Source organism: Xiphophorus couchianus, chromosome 15 (assembly GCF_001444195.1).
Source record: "Xiphophorus couchianus chromosome 15, X_couchianus-1.0, whole genome shotgun sequence".
NCBI classification, from domain to species: domain Eukaryota; kingdom Metazoa; phylum Chordata; class Actinopteri; order Cyprinodontiformes; family Poeciliidae; genus Xiphophorus; species Xiphophorus couchianus.
The window spans coordinates 14,286,142-14,310,282 of record NC_040242.1 but is presented as its reverse complement, the minus strand read 5'-3'; the positions used below and the strand labels follow the sequence as shown (position 1 = coordinate 14,310,282).

General features: G+C 37.1%; 1 protein-coding gene across 6 annotated transcripts; it reads right to left on the bottom strand.

Moving 5' to 3' along the window:
- Window positions 1-6,293: 6,293 nt before the first annotated feature.
- On the bottom strand, window positions 6,294-20,680 carry LOC114158999 (triadin). 6 transcript variants are annotated; one of them, XM_028041001.1, is made up of 7 exons: window positions 20,219-20,680; window positions 13,982-14,191; window positions 11,519-11,560; window positions 8,658-8,681; window positions 8,330-8,377; window positions 7,041-7,166; window positions 6,294-6,481 (listed from the first exon to the last, which is right to left on the bottom strand). In XM_028041001.1, exons 2-7 carry the CDS (start codon window positions 14,166-14,168, stop codon window positions 6,459-6,461), a joined length of 450 nt encoding a protein of 149 aa, XP_027896802.1. In that variant the 5' UTR covers window positions 14,169-14,191; window positions 20,219-20,680; the 3' UTR covers window positions 6,294-6,458. The 6 variants fall into 6 exon arrangements, with proteins under 6 accessions (XP_027896802.1, XP_027896800.1, XP_027896798.1 ...); XM_028040999.1 differs by having other exon boundaries at window positions 7,011-7,166; window positions 13,982-14,180; window positions 20,219-20,675; XM_028040997.1 differs by having other exon boundaries at window positions 7,011-7,166; window positions 20,219-20,667.
- Between the last annotated feature and the right edge of the window lie 3,461 nt (window positions 20,681-24,141).

Below are 24,141 nucleotides of genomic sequence, written 5' to 3'. Positions count from 1 at the left end.
CCGTGTTTGCCATGTGGGCCTTGGTGCGTGGTAGACATGGGAGTGGGATCCCTTTGATCGTGACAGCTGCATGGAGAAACAGATTACCTTTCACTGCTGCAGTGACAGAAAGCCACACTCTGTTTGACAAACCTCACCAGCAAATTTAATATCCTGCTCGTTTCCACCGACAAACACTGTCATACAGGGAGCTGGATGAGGAGTCAGATGAAATAAATAATCTGACAATAGGTGTCCTTCGATGAAAGAAAACCGGGAGGGGGGGACTGAGATTTGATGCACTCTCTTAAATTAGCATTTTTTGCGCAATATCATGAGCCAACTCCATTTTTTAAATGAGTCACTGACTAAACTCATACCTGTTGCTGTTGTACCGTCTTTGACTTTAGGTTAGCAACTTACATGGGCCAGTACCGCTACTTTTTCAGTGTTCTGCCTGCTCATATGGGCACAGAGCAGCAAATAAAGCATCTGAACTGCTAGTTATTAAACTTTACGATGTTCTAAAAACATTTAATTTGGCAGTAACACCATTTTGTTCACACCCCAAAATACATTTTTAGACAAATAATCCAAATGGAAAAAAAAGAAAAAAGTATGAGTACACATACTAGCATTAGCCTAACATAGCTAAGCACCTTACATTGAAAACAGGTATTGTAGGAGCAAAACTTAAGCTATTATAGAAGTTTGTAGCTGTTTGGGTCTCGTCAGCTTTAATTTTAAAGAAAAGATGTTCAAATTATGAAGGCACAACTGTTTTACCTGTTGGATTTTCAAGAGTATGCATTAATTGTAATGACATATTTGAATTTAGACACACAGTGGCCCAGTTGGTGGCACTGTTGACCCAGCCAGAAGGTGATGTGTTTGAATCCTAGCCTGGGGTCTTTCTGCCTGGAGCTTACATGTCTATTGAAACCTAAATGAAAGAAAACAAGTTAAATAAGTTCCTTAAAAAGTCAGATACCATCTAACTCAAAGGTTTTTTAGCACAGCTGTGTTTGTTTGCTTAAACGAATCCAGTTGATATAAATAGTAATGCCTGCTGCTCATTGAATGCATTTGGTTTTTAAACTAAAGCATCTCCAAAAGGAGCTGCACAAAGAATAATAGATCCACTTACTTAAAAACTAAACTTAATGGTTGTTTCTCAACCTGATTGAGGCCATAACCAATTCCAACAATGAGGGATTCAGTCACCTAATCAGGAATTTGCACAGGTTTTCCACTGAAACAGAGCTGATGTGTGCAGGTTGAAGATCAGATCAAATGATGACTTTTCTGCTTCATATTCAATTTAAGCGTAAAGCCTTTATTCTGTCTCTGATGTGATGTAGCTTTTCCAAACAAAGGTTCCACAGTTCAAGACCCACATCAAAAGAAACTATACTCTCCTCCTGAACGCCCACCATTCTCAGTCCTGTCTTCTTCTTTTTTCTTTTTTTTCCCTTTCCTCAACATCGCCAGGATCAAACAGATTTGCAGAACAAAGTGGTGGATAGTTTCCCTTCCTCCAAATAAGGTCGGAGAGGCAGCCTCACATTGTGTTTATTTGATCTGTCAAATTACCAATCACAGCAGCCTAAACCTTACAGGAGTGGGCTTTTGAAAAGGGAAGAGGACAAATTGAGCTCTTCAGACTGAATCTGGCAGTGGAAGGTCGGGGCAATGAGAGCAGAAAAATAAATAAATTCTGCCAAACGAAGTGTTCAAATATTGATTCCTTTATTGATGTTTGCATTGTCTGGAAAAAACCCAGTAATTTAATTGAAGTTAGCTACAGGTTAACACCAACACAGCTCAGCACAGCTCTACTTATTAAATAAAAATACATCAGTCCTTCTGACCCCATTTAGCTGAAATGACTTCTTGTAACTCTACTAATTTTCTGACATCATTCTGAGGAAAGTTTGTCCCAATCCTTTCTTTGAGCTGTGAGACGTTTTAGGAGGTCTGTTTCAAATCACCCTCACAAAATGTAAAGTAGATCAAATCTGGGCACAGCTCTTTCCGTTTCCACTTTGTAACGGCATTTTAAAGCTTTTGGAAATTTCTTTCAGCTTTTGGCGGTCTGCTTTCAGAGTGAACTTGCGCAGATGGACAGACCTCGGGCTGGTAAGGATTGTTTTGAAAGTCCTGCACTCCTTTATTATGTTCCATACAGAAAAAAAGCTGATTTCAAATTCTTTCGAGATTTTCTAAAATGCCTCACAAACCTCCTTGACGTGATACTCTGTGTTTTTTTTGTTGTTTTTTTTAATATGGAGGGGTTCCCTTGTTTATTTCTCACCAAAATGTGTGTCTTTAAAATAATGTTATTCTTTCCTTTGGTTTTTGTTATTTATAACATTCAAATACTAACAGATGAGTAGAGAAAAGGAAAAGAAATCCAGTATGGGAGAAGAGAGCACAAATTGGTGTCTGACAGAGGTAGACTGATGCAGGGACATTATCCCAGGTGGAAACAGAATAAGTTGAACAGAAATACAGAGCAGGCAGTAACAGGGGCAGCTGGAGCAAGGGCGGTAGAGGACGAGTAGAGTATGACAAGAATCACAAGAACAACCTCAAGCAAAAACATTGAACCAGGTAAAAAGAAATGACAAAAAACCCCCCACAAAAATTAGTCGTTAAAAAGATAAAAAATAATATGCGTACTCCAGAACTTGCAGATATATTGACAATTTAGAACTGACATTTTGAGTGCACACGGCAAATTTCCTAAATTGCAATCATGGCAAATGGATGTTTACAGTTCTCTGCACTCGCGATGTAATAATTTGGACTTGAACTTTGCGAGCTGTCTTTAGTTGTGAATGTGAAGCTCAGTGTTGCGCAACATTTTTAATAAAGCTCTGGTAAAACAGATACTCCAAGACCTGTCGGGCGAGAGCTGTGATTAAAAGTGAAAACTGAGAACTTCTGGCGATAAATGCTGCCAACGGGAATAATGAGTCATTATCACTTCATTTCTCATCCAGATTTTTTCTTCCAAAACGTATGAAATAAGTTGCCTCTGAAATCCAATGTTTGCACAGGAAGTTCAGGACCATGCCTCATACCTGGCACAGACAGGTGTGTGTCACATCAGCAATGTCATAAGTGTGTGTGTGTGTGTGTGTGTGTGTGTGTGGTTTCCTCCTGGTGTGGCTCAGTTTTGTATAATGCACCCAGCCTGAGGGCTGATGTTGCCAGGTTGTGTAAATAAATTAAAGCAACAAATTACGTTTAAAAGCTTCTCCCTCAGGCCAGGGAAAACTAAGATCCATTATTCATAGCTTTTACTGCCGGGAATCCAAACCAGGTGTGTGTGCAGGGGTGTGTGTCGGTGTGTGTCAGTACTTTTTTGTCAGTTATTTAGAGATTAACCGCCTTTACCTCATCACATTATCTCACTGATGAAATTAACTGTCATCTATATTTTGATGGCAGCGATGAAACTACAACAGGGGCTGTTGAACCTCTTTTTCCATCTTGACACTTGTTATGTTGGTGTGGTGTTTCCATATGCATCAGTTTCAGGTAAACAGAATCAGAATATATAGTACAGACCAAAAGTTTGGACACACCTTTTAATTCAATGAGTTTCCTTTATTTTCATTACTATTGACATTGTAGATTCACACTGAAGGCATCAAAACTATGAATAACACATGTGGAAATATGCACTAAACAAAAAAGTGTAAAACAACTGAAAATACCCCTTATATTCTAGTTTCTTCAAAGTAGCAACCTTTTGCTGTGATTACTGCTTTGCACACACTCTGCATTTTCTTGATGAGCTTCAAGAGGTAGTCACCTGAAATGGTTTTCACTTCATAGGTCAACCTGCCCTGTCAGGTTAATAAGTGGGATTTCTTGCCTTATTAATAGTCATGAAAATAAAGAAAACCCATTGAATTAGAAAGGTGTGTCCAAACTTTTGGTCTGTATTGTATATGTTAGTGTGATTTAAAGCGCCACATTTGAATTGAAGTAATGAAAAACGTGAGATTTTGTTCAAATTCCTTTAAGAGTTCAATGGACTTGTAGACTTTTATTTAATTCACTTTTTCTTCAAGACTTGTAGATTTGTAGACTTTTCTGCTTTTCGTAACTAAATTGACTCTTACTTCAGTTGCAGATCATTAATGTCACAATGATTATTTGGGGCTAATGCATTAAACCATGGGTGAAATGCTGCAATAAACAATTCTTGATTTTTAATCAATTTAAAAAACAAGAACTGGATGCCTACATTTCAATTTTACGTGGGGGTTTTCTTCTAGCCTATACTTTGCGGGCTGGAATGTATATATGACCCCTCACAAATATTGTCCCTCCGCATAAACAAGCTTCTGTCATGATTCTAGCTGGATATATGACCTGTCTTCTTGGTGGAGCTCCTTTAAAGTGGTTGTTTTATTGGCACAGACCCAGCCCTTAAGCATGGTTCATAAATTTTCAAGTGTTGTGGTTGGAGCTTTGGGGAGGCCATCCCAGTAGTTTAATGTTAGCCTGCTTTATCCATTCTAAAACCAATTTTAATATGTGATTGAGTCATTGTGCTACTGAAACACTATTGAATACATTTCCAGCCTCGAATAAAAGAAAATTGATTAGAATTCCAATAAAACACAAAGTTTTACATATTTAAGCTAAATATTTGATAGAAAAAAAACCTAATCACAATGAAAACAGGTATACTTGGCAAAATCAAAGTAAGGCTTTTCAACGTAAGATTACAGTGCAAACTGTTGAGCATGGTGGTAGTGGCATCATATTGATGGTACCTTTGCATTAATATCTCAAAGATCCTCTGACTCACCTCGGATCCACTGCTAGCACATGTTGAAACATGAGCACAGTTGGGTGTAAAACAGAGCAATGACTCCAATCATTCATCAAAACTGGCTGTGGGAAGCTAAATGCTGTGTTACATTAAGTTGCATCCTGGCCTCAACCATACCAGGAACCGATCAATTTAAATGATCTCTTCCATATCTGGTAAGAAGACTGATAAAATATCCTATCAGAAGTTTGTTGATGGCTGCAAAAACAACAAGGTTTCTCTGCAATCTGCTAAATTTGCATAAACTTAGCAAATTTAGCTACGTTTATGCAAATTTATGCAAGTTAAGTTTATGCATAAGGTTTTTAGTAAACCTTATGCTTGTTGCCTCAATGCTGGCGTTAATGATTAATTTTAAATTTATTTTTAAAAAGTCACAATGGATTAAAACTTGCACACTCAGTTTCTGAAAACATTTTAAGACGACCTTCATAACAAGGGCAAGACACGTCGCTACTTTATAATTGGGGGGGAAAAAAATGTAAAACTCCTAAAATACAAAAAAAAAAATAAAAAAATGGAATGGGCAAAAGTGACTAATTAGAAAAGAAATAAAACTACACATAACAAGTAACAAAAAAAATAAATTAGGGTGAAACCATCAGGCACAGTGTTCCACAAAGGCGCAATAAAATATAAAACAGGAATAAAGTAGCATTTTAAACCTTCAGAGCTTATTGACTTCCGACTTCATATTTTTGTATTTTTCAGAGCGCTTAGTGCCATGTTTCTAGCATTTTTATGTTTCTGAGTCTGCAGGGATCCTCTGTGAAGGACTGGCTCCTTTTCATGCAGACTTCCTCCTGTTACTGTTTATTTGATTTTTTCTTGTTGCCTCATAATTTGGCTAAAGTTGACATGGGAACAGTGTAGCCATAGGTCACATTCTCCTCAAACCACCTGCTGCGAGGATAAATGGAAAGACTGGAGAGCGAAAGGGGAGAAGGGAGAGAGAGGTAAATATAGGTTACTGTTTTTCTAATGCCACGGAGGCTAACAGCGTGCTTCTGTATTTCTACAACAAAAAGCCCTGAAAGGCCATAAATTATGTCCAAGTGTTTAAGTAGCAACACAAAAACTGCGTCTCAGTTTTTCCAACCAACTAAGCAACTGCAATTTCAAAAGAATACATTTTTGTTGACAATTTAAGACTTACGAATTTGGTTTTTAACTACATAAATGTGACTTGAGTATTATTAAGAAGCTCTTGTACTGTTCAAAACACTTATTTATTCTTTATATATTTGCAAATGGAGATGGCGTGGACTAAAAGGGAAAAAATGAAACTGTCAAAACTTAGCAGCAGGTTTTTTTTTGATAAATTACAAAGCAGTTTGTCATGAACCTTAATGCAAAAAGAACAAACTCTTCTGTATCTTCATTTTTTAGCATGGATACTGACCCAAACTTAGTACTAACATCATGTGAGTCTCTTCCAGAAAAGAAATCAAAGACAATATTTTAAAGTAATATTCTTTTAATGATCAGATGACAGCTAAGGGTAGTCAGAGAATACAATTTCTGATGCTATGATGTGTATGATTCTCCTCCACCTCCTTCCAGTTCCTCACATCTCCCTTTTTGGATGCTTATCGTTGCCCAGTGCTTTCCCACCTCCTCTCCCTCAGAGTTCTTCTGAACCGAAAGCTGCAAAACAGTGAGAGAAAAAAAACATAAATAATGTATGTAATGAAATACGTCCAGCGATTCAAATTCTCGCAAATGTAGTTCTTTAAATGCAAAAACCCCTCCCCAAAAAACCCCACTAAGAATAACTCAAAAGCTGAATGCATAAATTTATTATTATGCATGTTCTTTTTTTCTGTTTTGTTCATTGGCCTTGAACATATCCACCTTTAAATAAAGTTTTTCTTCTGCCTGTTATAATTAACCAGCAATTCTGCTATATGCAAGCAGTTAATTACTATAATTTTTTTTGAAGAATTAAACCTGATAGTTTAATGTTAATCTTGAATAAGAATGTTTACAGAATATTTTCACCATGTTATAATGAGTTATAACTTATATATTTATGTTAATTAAAACTCCTGACATGTAATTATGAGGGTAAAAATGTATGAGCTTAATAAATGATCAAATGGGGTAATAAAAAAAGACTTTTTAGTAAACCTTATATTTTTGTGGTGATGAATTAGTGTGAGGGATGTTTTCTTACATGTGAAGGTTTCAGTAAGCTGATGAATACCTTCCTCTTCCTCATCAGGAGCTACCAAACTTGCTGCGAAGGACCAAATCATCTCCAGCCAGTCGTCGCTCTCCTGAGGCGTGATGTCACTGTGAACTCCAGCCGGCTTTAGTGAACGAAGAGCGGCTGAAATAAAATACAATTTAAGAGAAAGAGGTTGCATAACTCTGAATGGCTGGAGGTGAACTTTGATCTTCAGCTAATCGTACATTGAGGGTACTTTTATCTGAAGTGGATTTTTAGCCTTTGTGTGAACTTTGTGTGTGACTCACATCGACTGGTGATCATCAGCAACAAAAAGTGAGTTTTCTAACAAGCAGTTTTTCCACCTTTTTTTTTTTTAAACAAAACTCATGTGTGAACAAAGTATGTTAACTATTTTTTACATCTGCTCATTTTTCCATCACCTTCACTCCTCATTATATTGTCCTACATTCAGGGACCTTTAAGACTTTTCAGACATCACTAGTTTGCAGCCGACTTTATGTTCAATTTCCTATCACAGTGCTACCAGTACCAATATCCCGTCCTGCATTTGGATATTTTATCACTCTTGGGGAAAATTTCCAGTTAAGTATGGGAGGATTTGGCATCTGTACCATCACTTTCAGCTTTGCGGTGGAGAAGGAAGCATATTTAACAGGGAATTCTTCCCTATAGTGAGGCATAAATATAATGGGCCTCCTCTTTGACAGCAAAACACACTTTTTGCATTTGAGCTGCAGTTAGAAAATTTCACAACTTCCTTCAATCTCTAAGCAACCACCCAATTTGGAGTTGTGTGCACTTTGTGCTGCGTACTGATTGTGCATTTCAGCTGCTTTGTGAGATACTCTTTAGTTTCATCCAGTGCAGTGGTAGAACAGGATGGAATATAAATCCCTTGAAGCGCTACGAAGCACTGTGCGTGTTGTGAAGTTGTAATCTTCTTGTCATGAGAACAGTCTACTTCTCCTCCTTAAAATCCTTCTCTCCTTACTACGTCCTTGATGTATTCCAGCAGAGAACATCCATGTTTAATGTCACAGTGAAGGAAGCCTTAAGCAACCTCACAACTTAGTTCATATTAAATTGAAATAATTTATTTAGAGTTTTAAAAATATAATAATTTAGGATCACAATGCTGTTATATTGTGTAGACTCGAGAATTTGTAAGCCACAATGTGCCTGGGATCATGATAAAAGTTTGATTTTTTTCACAGTCAGATGTGTGAGAAGGACTTGTACTCTATCGTGTTACATAAGTCGAGTGTGACACTAACAAATGAAGGGAGCGTGTTTCATCTTACCTCGAGCCTTCAAGCCTCTCTTTGCAATGGCAGAAGGAGGAGGGAGCCCTGGGCAGGAGACGCGGGTTAAAGACAATCAAAACAACAGCGTGGTGTGGAGAGAAAGCAAGAAACAAGTAGGCCAAAAAAAGAGAGAAAATGTACAGAAGCATACAATATGCCCACAACATGTTTCATCAAAATGAACAGTTTTGTTGAGAGTTGGAAAACAAGAAAACATCACGCATAACTTTTCAAACGTGCTCCTATATGTTGCTGATTGCATGCAGAATAATACAATTGCAGGAAAAAGCAACACACATGCCAAAAATAATGTTAAGCATTTTACCTGGTCTTCTGTCTCTGACATTGTCTGTACAGATATAAGGCAATCTCTCACTGACATTTTCCATTACAGTACAACAAGCAACCAAAAAAATAAATAAATAAATTCCACCACAAACCGACTGGTACACATGATGAATGATGACACAGTCTTGTTTTATTTTAGTCTTCAGACATATGCTTTTTCGAACAAATATTTTATTGAAAAAACTGTCAATCAGAAAAAAAACCCTGTCTGTATAAAGGATAAAGAAAACCTATTAGAGATTGGTGTAATCTGTCTTTTATTCTGAGCATGCAAGATTCTCTGTCTATGTTTCCCACCACTGTCAGAATCAGAATACAAGATTAGAAAATATGTTCAATAATTAGTAGTATTTCACCAATTTCAATCAAAAATGAGTATTTATAGGCGAATTGAACATGCACAGCAAGAGATAAGCAAATGTCATGGGAAAATGCTTCAAAAAACATAATTCAGGTTAAATTTATAGTGTTGACTAAAGGTTTTAAATGTGTCACTACAAATTATTTTAGAGGTTGTTTTTTTAGATGTATCCAGTTGACAGTAATTATATGATTTCCAACTGTAGTTGGAAATCATATAGTCAAGTTGAAATCAAATCATCAAGTTGAATACCTCCAACTTTATTGGAAATCATACAATTTCCAATAAAGTTGGAAATTATAAAAAAAATATATATATTTTTTTCTAATCAGCAAACACACGATATGTAAGCACCAACAAGTGGACACAAAACAATCTAAGAGACCAGCTGAACAGAAACATGTTCATTAAGACTGTGAGAGAGCGAGAGAAAGCAAGTCTTCTATTGGGGTATAACCTGAAGGCAAAACAGCGTACAAGCAGCGTACATGTCCAAATCTGAGAGCCACCTTGACCTAAGAGATACACAGTTCTTACTACAGCAAAAGAAAAGGATGAAGGGATTTGTCAGCAGAATATTGATATATATATATATATATATATATATATATATATATATATATATATATATATATATATATAGAGAGAGAGAGAGAGTTCAGAAACTGGCCTTCTACTCTACTTGGTGCATTTTGTAATACAATGTATTTCCAAATGCAACTGTGAGAATGTGAATTGTTATCTGCATTAATTTAAGAGGCTGCATAGCGTGTGGCTGTTAGCACAATTTCTCCAGAGCAACAGGGTTTCTGGTTTAAATCTTCCTATGCAGAGTATTCCAGTCTCTTCTCCTCATAACACCAGAATTTGATTGGCTCAATTTAATGTTTTTCTGCGTGTAACCAGTTGAAATGTTACGCCTAATGTATTTTCTAGGCTTGCTCCCTGGTAATGATCATAAAAAAAAATCCAATTAGTGGTATGTGGAAGGTAAATTCTGCAATAATTACAGTCAAAAGCATTATTTTTATGTGTGAAAATAAATTATTGTATTATTTAAGGAGGAAATTTTTACTGCAGAAAATTACAGTTGTCATTAATAACCATGGCTCGGTCCTAAAATGCTTTAATCCGGAAGTTAAACGCACAAATATCTTTCACTTGGTGCTTATATGTAAAAATAACCATTTAATCATCAAGCAGTAATCATGTAGCATTTCTGCAGTGCAGTTCTTCTCCATTTTCTCTCAGGGACTAGTGAATTGGCAGATTCATCACTTGTGTCTGCGTGTTGTGATAAGTGTCGCCTCCAAAGTGCTAAATGCATTGTTTTAATTATCTCTGTGGATCTCTTTAATTTTCCCTCTGGCAGATGGAAGTTGCTTTCTGCCTGTTTCTCTCTCAGTGTGGGGGAGTTGCAAAGGCTAATGGAGCCTCATAAACAACTGATTAATGTTGTAACATTTCTTTGATTGGCACTCAACCCACAGGCAGAAAATCCTAAAATGGATGGACCTTTGTTTTGATAATTACCTTTTCTATGATATCATTTGGTCTCCGTTGCTTCCTTAAAGCACCGTCTCTTTCCTCTATTATCTTTTGAAATGTATTTCATCTCGCTTTGATGTCGATTTCCTCTGTGTTTTTTCTCTTTTATTCTTCCTGCTCTGCAAAACCGCTTTCAGATTTTTTTTAAGTTTGCCAAGAATCTTGAGATCAAAAAGCTATAAACAAAAGAAAAGAAAAATGATACATTTTGCTCCGGCAGGTAAAAACTGTAAACAAACCAGAAGACAATGGGAATAAATGAAAGCAATTGGTTAAAAAAGTAATGTGATATTTATTACATGACATAATTCATTTACAGGTAACAGATATTGAACCGACAATAGCTTGAAACAACTATATTTTGCTAAGAACCAGTGAAAAAGTTTATTTTTCACTATTTCCAGTGATCTTGCTCAATGCATTAAGGCTTCATTTCTCCTCTTTTCCATTTCATTGACCTCAGTCTATGTCTCCTCTAAATTACTTTCTTTTTTACGTAGTTTGTCAGTTTGTGTTTTTATCTTCTATCTCTGCTGCTTTTACACTCAAATACATTTTATTTATCTCTTTATTATTTATTTATCTTTTATATATATATATATTTGCATTAATTGGGACCAGCTATTGACACCTTTACCCACGCCTGATGGTTTCAGATAAGGATTAAGGTTGGGTATAAGCAGATTTATGTTCATGCCTCATTTTGTATGAGGCTCCAACAATTTTTCTGCAGGATTTTCAACGATTCATCTTAGCTTTCGGATAAAGACGTCTCTCTATGTTGTCATATGCACCCACTGATGTTTTTACTGCCACGTTGTTGTTTTTGAGATCACTGCATCCGACTTTTAAACTTTCGCATCCATGCATGCATGCGGCACTCTGCGGGCAGTTAGTGCAGTCAAACAGTGGTTTAGTTGTTGGTTTACCAGGTGATAAACACACGGGGTCGTCACAGTATGATGTGTAGTCTTGGTGGGATGGGATGGCATGAGGATGAGGAGGGAGTGATTGGGTGGAGGGTCAAAGAAAAAGGAAAGTGAAGACAAAGAGTTAAAGATGGGTTTGTTGAATGTGCAGGACAGGAGCATCCTTCCACTGAAGGATTATCCAGGCACATGAACAGGTGAAGTGGTGGGATGGAGAAATCTATGCAGCAGAAGATTTGCCGCATCATTTTTCTCATGTTGGTATGTGAACATCAAGGGGATTCTAATAAGGATGCTCTTTAAATACTATATGCAGCAAATTTTGGGGGGAAGAAAAACCATAGATTGTTGCTGCCATAGCAACATTGATCAGCTAGATAACTTCGCAAAGCTTATTAATATTTTGTAAATACTTGGAGATAGATTACGAGGTACATCGTAGAAATAAAAACACACACAGAACACTTCGTATCATTAATGTGTTTTTTTTTTTAACAAATGAGAAGGGAAAACTAAAGTGCGCTCTGGTCACTGATAAAATATAGCATGGCCATGTGGTAGTAAAGAGCAATAAAGGAGTGTGACTGTGTATTTCTCAAAACGCTAATGTTATCTTGTTTCTAATTAAAACAACCTCATCGTGTATCATCTTCTGATGTTTAGCACCCCTGAGGCGTTATAAATATAGCCAGAAGTATCCACTGACTGTGTAAAAATAGCCACACTGTGGGTTTTCACATAAATTCATATGCACAGTTTTTCGGTGAAAAATTTTTCGGTTAAAAATTGTCTGGACTGAATAAGGAATTTCTCAAACTTGATCTCATCATGAATCACAAACCACAGTTAAGTTTATATACGTATAAGTGCCTTTGAGCATGATTATACATCCGGTGCTTAAAGTGTCTTTTTAACAATTTAAAGTGCTTTATAAACTTAATAACCTCTTCAATTTGTTCACATTATGACAGCTCACAATCACAGACACCGATGTTTGGATTTTATGTGACAGCCAAAAAAGTTGCACACAATTATGAAATGGAAGGCAAATTCAGAGAACTGTAATGAATCATTTCTAGATTGGATTCATGCTGCACCTACAGCCAAAACATTTTGAGGTTATCTCTCTACGAGCTTTGCATATCTAGAGACTGAGGAGTTTTTGTCCATTTTTAATTTGTTAAAAAGTTCAAACCTATTCAGTTTCATTAGAGAGTGTCTGTAAAAATCCATTTTCAAGTCTTGCTGCAGAAATCTAAAACATCTTCCCTAAAACTCCGACCTGCCATTTCTCTCCACTGTAAAAATAATAAATTATAATTTCCCTTCCCCATCACAACTATGAACTGCTTTGTCTTGGTCAATCACATAAAACTCCAACAAAATGTGTAATTATGGAAAAGGGCAATTTATTTATTAGGTTTTTACTCGTCAGTGGAGCCTCATCATGGAGCCAATGGACAGACGATCTCATAAGAAAAGAGGACATAAAAAGAAGAGATCCTAATTGTTACATTCGCTTCAATCTTCCACCAACATAGCTGCAAGCTCGATAAAATTCACTTACCCGTTATCTCGTGGCAATGAAGTAATTAAAGCGTGATCACAGAAAACCAAATGTGATCACTCAGTACAATTAAGTTGTAAAATGAAGACAAGATATGTGAGGGGGAAGAAAAAAGCTCCTAATTTCTGCACCAGAAAACTGTGTCAACTGTGTTATTAAACAAATCGCGCTACTTTAAGCTCTTTGCCCTAATCATAAAGTGTGGTTATGGTTTTAAAACACGTCTTAGCAGCGGGTGGTACCCTTTGAATCACTTCGACAAGTGAGTGAGTCAGCTTTTTAAATGTGGATGTAGCTCAGCGTACAACGAGCTACTGTGCTGCTGTATTAATTGCACAAAAGAGGAAGCTAATTAAAGTTAACTTGGAGCCGAAGGTGTGAGTGGGAGAAAAAAACAGGAAAAAGAGTCATTTTCAAAGTATCTCCTTGAAATGAAGGGGAAACGCCTTTCATTCTGCTGCTTTAACGCCTTAACTTGCAGTATCCCATCCATGGGACAAATCTAGCTTGTGTGAATATTCTGCCTTTTTCGCCGCCAGTTAAGGGGTTAACTAGCTACAGTTGAAGCAGTGCAGATATTAAAGTTGATGAGTTTAATAAAATAGGGGGGGTGAAAATGACGACCATCACGACAGCACGTCCACTTTTGAAGTCGTCTTCAAAAATGTCTCACGGGTTTATTGGTGGAGAATGAATGTATGACTGCAATGCAAAAAATACATCAAGGGTGAGAAGGTGAAAGTTGTCATTAGGTGCAAAGAAAAAAAAAGAAAAAGAAAAATCTTAAAGCCATATTATAATCCCACTTAGATGGCATTATAACAATTATTAAAAAGAATTGAGCATAAAGGATATTGTATGAGGTTACTGGGTGTTTGAAAATACATAATTGTTACCTGCTAGGGTTTTATAATCAAGCAGATCAAACAGTACGATGGCCACACCAGACCATGTGAGGACCAGGGCCACAACCAGCAGCCAGGCCATGGGCGAACTGAAGGTTAAAATGATGTCATCCAAAAACGCCCTCTGATTGGACCGGGACGGCGGGCCAGCCTCTCCACCTCTGGTCTGACCGCTCATTGTTGAAAGGAGCTGGAGACAAACTGAGAAAAAAAAACAGTAATTTTACACAAAGTCATAATGTTTATTACCAGTTTATATAAAGCTGAAACCAGATGTTAAGGTGATGATGTCAGCAACACTGGCGTTAAATTAGGAATCAAAAGTCCTTTAAGGTCAAACGCACTGCTTTACTGTGCTACAGCAACAAGGTTTTGTCTTAAATAATATCAGACAATCAGCTATAATGTTGTGTTACTTTTTTACTGTGATTGGAAATCTGGTAAAAAGCGTTACACACACATTTTGCCATCTTAGAGCCAAACCTGAAATGATTCTGATGCCAAAGTAATAGCTTCTTCGATGCAACCTTGATCAAAATGGATGTCTTACTCCTGTTAGTTTATCTAGAGTTTATCTAGAGAAACTTCTACAAGTTTATAAATTATGAATTGCTTATTCTTATTCCTTAGAGAAACTGTGAAAATGTGAAGTACTTTTGTTGTTGCTTTGTTTTATTTTTGCTTTTCTTCTGTTTTCTTTGTTTTGTTTGTATTTCCTCTAATCCATGTAAAGCACTTTGAAATGCCTTGTTGCTGAAAATGTGGTATACAGATAAAATGACCTTATGTTACCCCTTGATTTTATAAAGATTGCATATTGCTGCTTAAGCTATTTTAGTATAGTCAACATTAAAATGAAAATGTTTTTCTTGACGATCGTCCAAGACGCATTGCTTAAGACAAATCATTTTTTTAAAAAACATCTTTTGGTATTGTTGAATCATAAGCAAACTGTATCATGTAGTGCTGGGCTCGTCCCACAATAAATTCATGTCAGCGAAGCCAAAACTGTGCAACTTCAGTCTGTGCGAACTGAAATATAAACTGTATGATTAACAAGCCAACATGCAGGAGGTGTTTATTCACGCAGATGACGGTGACTCATTAGAATATGTTCGGTTTATCCACGCAAGTGTGCGCGATATGAGGAGGCACGATGAATCAGAGGGAGAGAAAATAATGAGAGGGGAGACAGATTACATCAAGAGCGCGAGATGAATTACTTCTCCAAAGAAACCTTTCATCATCCTGTGGCAGAGAGGATGAGCTCCGATAACACGATTATGTGCAAGTGTTGAGCTGTTTCACTTAATTTATTTTTCTGTTTCCTTGTTTGACTCTCGTAGTCCACATCCATCGTTACAAAGAGATAATTACTTTTTGTCACATGCACAAGGGCTTCTCTCTGAAGGTACAGCCGAAGTGTTCATTACACCTGTCTCGTTTAGAGAATCAGGAGACGATTCTGTGTAAGTGGAGAAAATGTTCCTGCCGATAGACATGCATTAAGGGAGGCATAAGTTCAGGCCAACTTATGCCTGCAATCTGTGTCTGATTGGGTAAATTAGCTACATTATGGCATATTCTATAGCTTCCACCTTTGATTGCAAAGAAAAGATTAGTTTAACTGCACTTACTACAGCAGGTTCATGCACAAGAAAGAAGACCACTGTTAGAGAAAGATGATAAAAACACTGTTCTGGTGACATCTATCAAAAAATTCTCTATGTATTACATAATTATTTTGAGATAATAGCCAGTGATGCATTTCCTTAATTACCCCTCTGTGGGACAATAAGGGCTTCCTCTACTCTATTCTTTTTCAAAAATAACAAGCACAACATGTTTGCCACGCGTTCTGGTTTTAACGTCGCGGTTCGGTACATTTTTGGAACACTTCACACAAGAAAAATGAATGAAAATATATACAGTATACATTAACTTTGGTCAGCAGAAAAGAAAAAAATATTTCAATTTCTGAAATTTATTTGAATGTTCTAAAACTTAAAAATGCAAAAAAATAAAAATAAAACAAAAAAATGAAGAGCTGAGTGGGGAATTAGCGTTCTTAGAATAAAGCAGCATTAGCAGGCAGAGCCAACGAACACATGCGCAGATGGACAGAAGGACAGAAGGACAGATTAATATAACCATCTAAAAATTGTCAATGTTGAGAAGAAAACATGTTTAAAAAATTTTGGAGGTGTTTAGAAAACCTGAATGCAGCTGGCTTTGTCCACTGGTCTCTAGGAATCCTCTTATTAGAGGTCAGCCTTTGCTCCTTTGTTTGCAGACCTGCTGTCACCTGGAACCTCGTCCTCCCTATCGGAGGGCTGCATAAAAGCTTCAGTGATCCAGGGGGACATTCCTTCCCCCTGGGCATTTCTGTGATGTGGTTGACTCCAATATAGAAATTATGTTTTCTATTCAGATAGGACTTAGATAGGACATTTCGTTTTCAAGCCAGAAGGAGTGCAATCCTCTGTTGTTTTGGCCTTGGAAATCTTGAAGTTTTCTTCTTTATTTGTGCTTCCCTTCTGTTTGTAAAGCCTTGAGCCAATACTAAAATAAATAATTGAGATGCTAAGTAGAGTTTTTGTTTTTTAAGTTACTGGATTCACTTGTGTTACCCTAGACTCTATCTATAGGTTGTAAATTAAGTCGGGGCTCATTTGAGATATTTTTATTGAACAAGGCAATGTTTAACAAGATTGAATTTTGGGTTTGTTTTATTATCTTTAGTGAAAACTGTGCAGGATAAGCAGCTGTTAACAGATTGTGACATGCTTTCTGAAGCATTTTGGTCCAGTCTGACATTATTCCTCAGGAATTAAATTCTGCTGTATAGGAATCACCACAGATCAGGCAAAGAGGATACAGCAACTCGAAGGGATTCAACTTTATACATCGGTGCCATAATGACTCTAAAGTTCAGCAAAGCATGATCCATACCAATGTGAATGCAAAGGCTGATAGTGTTGAGGTTTTTATTTGATTGATTTCCTCGCCTGTCTTTGTCTCATAAACCTTTTATCCTACATTTACTACCTTAATTAGTTATGTCACACTTGGATCACGTTCACTGCTTATACTTGGGTAACTGTTTCTGTGGACCCATTGTAAGTTTGTCTGCTTGGTGGGGGACGCTGCATAGTTGATGCTTTAAAATCAGACTTATTCATTTTATGGATATGTTTATCTTTACAACCTACTTCCATGCCCTTTTTGCCAAAGTATCTCACGGATGGCTCACTGGTTTTCCCGCAGTCATACAGAACACAAGTAAATACCACTAAAGATCAAATGTCAACAACAAAACCCCCCAAAACAAAACAAGGATGAAAGCACAAACATTTGTATTTTCGGCTCATTAGCGATTCTTAGCAACACGCTGCCATGTAAACTAATGTACTGTGCGATAAAGAAAGCGTATTATTTTATTCAGATGGGGAAACTATGTGAAGTGATTTGATTTCGTAGCAAAGTCTGGCCAGTAGTTTTAAGATATATCTGTTGTTAACAATGTGGAGAACTGATGTGCTTTGATTTTGTGGTTGACCTTTCCATTGCTCCATTCATTTAACGAACTGCAAAATCAATTTAGCATAGCTTTACTCCCACACACTGATGTACATTTCTGCATGCGTCTGAGTGACGAGGGCCAAACACTGGTGTGTAAAAAAAAAGCAAGAAACCCCCCCACACTGGAATGGATAAGATATTGCTGAAAGTAACTGTGCATGTAATCAAAGGATCTCCATCGATCAAAGGAAGTGCTGACCCATTCAGCATTGTTACAATGATTGAAGACTGGAGTGTCATCAACGTGTCTTGCAGCAGACTGAACACAAAGCTGCATTTTGCGAGTCTCCTCGTGTGCAATGTATCATTTTCCCCTTTCAGACCAAAATCCATGCCAAAGTCTGCGGCTATTTTCTCTTTCAAATGCGTCTGTCCTCTTCGCAAATGACCCGGCCCACCTGTTGTTTCTGCTACATGCTGGGCTGATCTTCACACACGCTCACAGACACCAACTGTTGTTGCCTTGCTCGCGCCACGGGAGGGAACAGAATTAGAACAATGTGGGTGCAGTCTAGTTTCTGGCATTTGAGGGCAAATGAAAGGCAAGAAAAACTCTTGACAATGTGACTGACTGAGCAATGTGAGAGTGTGTAGAACAAAACCCACAGCTAACTGTTCCTCTTTTAAAGAAGTACAAAGCTTCTTGGAATAAACAAAACTCATTGTTCACTGTTGCAGCTTAGTCACCTGAATGCAAAACAAATTATAATTTGAGTGAATTTATTCATTATTCATACATTCAGTAGTTATCTTGTTGTTCCTCTACAAAATCACTAACACCACCTTTGCTGGCATCCCCAACAATCCTTACAAAACAAGTGCAAGTGAGGCTATTTTACCTTTTTTTTCCTTTTAGAAGGATCCCTGATTTTCTCATAATACCTAATTGTGATGTTAGCTAAATAAATCTATTCCATTTAAAGATTAGATTTTTTTTAATCTATAGTTTTTAGTTTGAGGTTGTGCAACTGCAACAAACAGATACATTTATTTTAATCAACTTTTTACACAGCTCTTTCATTGGTGCCGATAAATGTACAGGGTCATCCAGTGAAAGAAAAAACACATGCTGGAACATTTTAACTAAATAATGTTTAATTAAGTGATCATTATTGAATGGGATAACTCATATGTTTAGTTTTTACTGACGTTACATTTTGGGTTCTTTTCTTCTTCTTTCATTTTGTTGGACAAGTTCTCCTGAAGGAGAACCAGAGAACACGCAATTACCAAGTCGACTCATTATCATCTGTGCACAGAACCTGTGTGCAATGATCACTCCAGCCTGCTAACACGGCCTGTTCTCCGGTGACACATAAAGCCGTTAAAGGAAGAGTGTGCATACTCCTAACACTGTACATTTTAGAGGATGCAGTCCATATTCACAAACAATTAAAGATGCTATTTTGAAACTACATTTTAAAATCACTTAATGTTGCAGGGAAATAAGTTAAAAAGGAAAAGAAGAGGAGAAAAAAAAACAGTTTATGATTTAACATCAAAGTAGGATATTTATTTAAAAAAACCCCTGTAATTTCCAGCCTGGATTTCACAGTCCCCTATGGATACCAAGACACTCCCAAGAGATCTCAAGTTGTGTAAAGGAAAGAGGAAATGTGCTGCATAGATATCTACTGTTTGAAGTTCTTTAGAAATACCAAACACTTTGAACTCCTCAAGCTGTAGAAATAGAACATGTTGCTTCCTTTTTATGGGGTCATGAGCTAAAAGAGTTGGAAAGCGCTGGCGGAGAAGAAGCAAAACAGAATAAAGCCTGAATATTGTCTGGTATTGAATTATAGAAATGGGTGAAATTTATCAGAGACTGTCATCACCTCAATGAGAAAGAAGACTGACTGAAAAATCCTCCGATAAAAGGATCTGAAATGTGAGTCAGCGCCCGTCTGACTTGAAGTTTCATCTCAGAGAAGTCAATACAATTTAATCCATCTTCCTTTCTAACGTCGCCAGTACACAAAACGGCAAACTCTGGTTTTGAACGCTTTTTCACGACATCTATGTATCAAAATCAACATAGCAGTAAATAAAACAGGTGAAGGTGGTTATGAGGAAGGCAGAGGACTGAACAATCCAAATGGAGCAGACAAAAAAAACAACAAAAAGAAAAACAAATAAGGTTGGTAATCAGGTCAAGAGTCATACACAAATTAGTGTTGACTATGGCCAGGTCTGTTAGCTTTTCTTTATTACTAACTGAAATATTTGTATGTATTCAGATTATACTAATCTAATACAGAAATATATTTAACGGCATAATAAAACATCAAAACAGAAGAAATCTTTGAGCGGGCAAGTACTTGTTTAAATGAATTTTTTATGACTGAAAATAAAAGAAACTACATCTATTTAATTATGATTTTAATATAAAATACTTAATTATCTGAATGACAAGTGAAAGATGAGAAAATTGTGGAAGTATTTTTGTAATCATATTCTTCAAGCCCTAACAAAGGGTCGAACTTGAGTCATAATACTTGGTGAAAACAATAACATGCAGCTTTTCCGTCATGCATACTTCAAAAAAATAATTGTACAGAATAACTTAGAATGCCCTCAACTTTCACACAAATCAATATGATTACAGCAAATATCAGGCAGGGCTAAATCGTTTTATAAGTATCTTACTTTTTGAGTTTGACGAATGTTCGCAGACAACTTTTGGTCCTCAGAAATCCTGGGAAAGGCTACGTTACCAGGGAAACCAGCATGTAACTCTGTCCTAAAATCACTTTCTGTCTCACTTGATTGAAAGAAAGGCAACGTTCAAATCCGGCAGCAATAAGCCTGCAACAGTTGTGCTGAGCTGGATCACAGCAGGTCTAATAATACACTGAAAAGGCCCCTCAGCAGGAAAAAATGAAAGATCCCTTAGAATAATGTTGCTTTACTCCCCGTTGTGGTGTGTATCTCTTGACTCTTGCGGCTTATATCCAAGAAATTAAGTCAAGGGTTCAGAAATTTAATGGAATCCCAAAGACAGGCAGAAGTTTTGGATGAATAGAAAGGAGCAGAGAGAGGGAGGTCAACCCTCTGAGAGTCACGCCGCCCCTCTGAGGGTCCAAAATAGAGGTAGAGAGTCAATGAGATAGGAGAGCAGCGGGGGTTGAGAAGGAAAACACTCTGGTTTATTAACTTCAAGTCTTATTAAAGACTTGAAGTTCACATGTTGAAATCATTTACTTTATTCATGTAACTGCATGTTCAACATAATTTAGCAGCATTACTCTTTTGACTGTTGCCTCCAAAATAACAAATGCATTAGTTGTCTCTTGCTGCTCGCTGGATTGTTATAATCTAAAGGGTGGCAATACTTTACTCTACACTGCTCTAACTACAAGAAAGTACTTTAAACCATGAAATCTCTCCTAGATTTTATCCAGGGAACGCTTCTTAAGAACTCAGGCTGGTCAAGCAGAGGTCAATCTGAGGACTAAATAAGTGAATAAATATTCTGCCAAGCCCCGCGTGAGTTTCTAAGCCTTGTCAGAAGCTGTTTCCGAGGCCCATTTGAAATTACACTGTGTGTGTCCATGTGTACGAGCTGTGGGAGGGAGTAACCTGACCCCCAGCCTTGCCCTGGGAGCCTGCACTGCCGAGGCTATAATTAGAGACGCAGACAGCAGCTGGTGTTAACATTGGGCTGGACTGCTTTAGATGTAGGGCGCATGGAGGCACAGGAACGCTTGCCGGCACCAAACCAACACAACCTGTGTTTGCTCTGAGGTGAAACCACACACCTTTAACAGACGGAGAGGGACGCCACCTGAAAATTCTGCTCAGACGATTGGCTGAACTTTGAACTACAGAGAACCAAGAATAGGTTTAAGCTAGAAAACATGCAAAAAGTTACTGTGTATCATGAAAAGAGACATTTTATTATTAGTTTTGTTTGCATTACAGGATATGAAAAAAGAAATATCCTAATAGGCTATGTTTTTTGATTAGGAAGTTTTGTTTTAGTTTTGTTTTCTTCAGAAGGTATCATCTTCATTATGATTAATCCATTCTTAACCAGTCATATTTTTTTCTACATGGATGAATCCATAGATTCTTCTTATATAGTTATAAATTTTGCCAAGGGCAACAATATAATATAAATGTGAAATGTTTTCTCCATAGTGGGCAGCTAAATCAAAACCTGGTTCTTAAATTCCCGTCCTGTAATCATTGTGTAGCATGCAGCTTTAGCCAGGTAGATTTATGAGACAATAATTACTTTTTCAATTAGTTAGATGGCATCACTTCTTATAAAACTATAGATAAACTTGATCTGACACGGATTGGGAATTATTTTGTTTTATTAATAGCTAAAGTGTCAAATCCATCGTGTTTCTCTACTCGCTTGTCTGAAGTAAATAGCTGTCAGGATCTTTTGTATTTTTTCTGGGTTTGTAGTTTCGTTCATTTGTTATCTCTGTCTGCCTGCGTTATTTTTATTTCGTTAAGATCAACCTCGTGTCTGTTGTACTTTACAACAGTCCACTCTTAGTTATTTTGTGTGTTTGCCATGTATTTCATGTCTTGTTGGTGTTATCTCTCCTTGCTCACCTGTGCCATCTCTCTCTCTCTCTCTCTCTCTCTCTGTTATCTAATTTTTCAGTAACCTTTCAAAATCTATTTGCTGCCTCTGCCTGTTTGCAGAAACATAACAATGCTGATTATTAAAGATGAAATAAAATGGCAAATGCACTTTGTAATTTCTAATAATATTTGAGCATGTTACAGAAATTGCACAGGGATTCACCTTAAACTTTATTAAACTTACTCTAATCAACCGTACTTTCTGAACAACTATAGTCATAAAGGGAGCAGGTACAGCACAGTACATGCAGGTAATTTAAGACTGCTGTTTTTTCTCCGTATGAATCAGGATTTTGAAGAGATCTGATATGAAACTCCTTGGTGTTTATTTATATATGCATATATGTTTTCAGTCAATCCAGGCAATCACATTCAAATATGAGGGATAATCCAGTTTCTAAGGAGGGAGAGTTTTATTGCTTCTCAGTGCCTGGTACAGGAGAGAAGACCGATGTTTTATCCAACCACACTTCAGCCTTCTCTGCACCTCGGCTTGTAAGCAAGGACAATTTCACACCTCAGGCAGCTACAAGATGCAGCTGGATATGATGTGACCAAGAAGTTGCTATAGCGCCTCCAGGTGAACTTTCGATACTCATGTTTGGAAATTCAGACCTTTTGATGTTTGCCAGACAGGCAGATAATCCAGCTTGTTCTACATAAATGATGTGAGGATGACACCCCGAGGATGATAAGCCTTTGGATTTGACTGTGGAGACTGCAGGGCGGATAGCACACACGCTTTTTAAGACATGGATGCAGCCTCCAGATTTCTGGGTTCAACAACAACAACAACAAAAATAAATAAATAACGAGACAAATATAACCAAATACAGGAAGTAGGAAGAACAGAACAGATCATTACGATGACCTTTTTTGTTAAAGAATAAGAAAATATATATATATTTTTGTTAATTGTCTGTTCCTCACAATGATACATAAAACTGCTAGAAGGGGTTGTAAACTTTATTCAGTCTCTGACAGACACCAAATCAGAAGGGAACATCAGAGTGCTGTAACCTTTGAGTGAACTTTCTACAATTCTTACTATTTTTAACAAACTCGTGCCTCAGGCTTTTTGGGTGGTTGAATGGCCAAATTCAGGGCAAACATGAGCGTGTTTGTGTTTAAAGAAATCAGACGTTTTGCTTTGCTTATATGTCTTGAGCTTCAAAGTTACCTTTAAAGGTCAAAATAAAGTAGGACTCTGCGGAACATAAAAAACAGGACTTAGAAAAATGTTAAATCTTAATGTTGCCTTTACATTAGAAATGTTTCTAAAGCGGCCTAGAAAGTGAAAATGTTAGACTTGAAAGTGGAAACATCTAAAGAAATGTGAATATCATGAAAACGCTCGAAGTGTTTGGCTGCCCACATCAGAAAGTGAAACTTATATGCAGTCGATACACATAGTTAATGTAATTTTGATGATTGTTGCTTACATCAAAAAAGGCCCACGATTCAATGTCTCAGAGTCCACAAATTGCTTTATCGGCTGTATCTGACATGAAAGTACTTAGAGAATTAAAATGCTTGTATCTTCACTGTGCAGCGTGTTAGAGGTCTTAACCCAAAAAGCACATGGTGAACATGAGGGAGTTATTGGAGCAGATGTGAGGAACACTAAAGTCATTCATCATGTGTCTAGTTCTCCATAACTCTCTCTACACCCTCATTACTGCCTGACTTCTTCACCCTCCAACTTTCTTTCCTTTCTAGTCTTCGTTTCCCTCCACACTTTCTTCAGCTGCTAACTTTCTGTTCTCCCTTCACCTCTTGGTCCCTTCCGCCTTCGCCTTTCTATTTGTTTTGTTTTGTTCTTTAAAAAAAAACTTGTTCTTTTTACTTGTGTAATCCTTTACTGATTACTTTCATCTCTCTGCATACTTTGCTCATCTGTCTTTGTCACTATTTATCCACACTTTGCCTTGCCAGTCTATTCTTCGCACTCTCCGAGCAAGAAAACA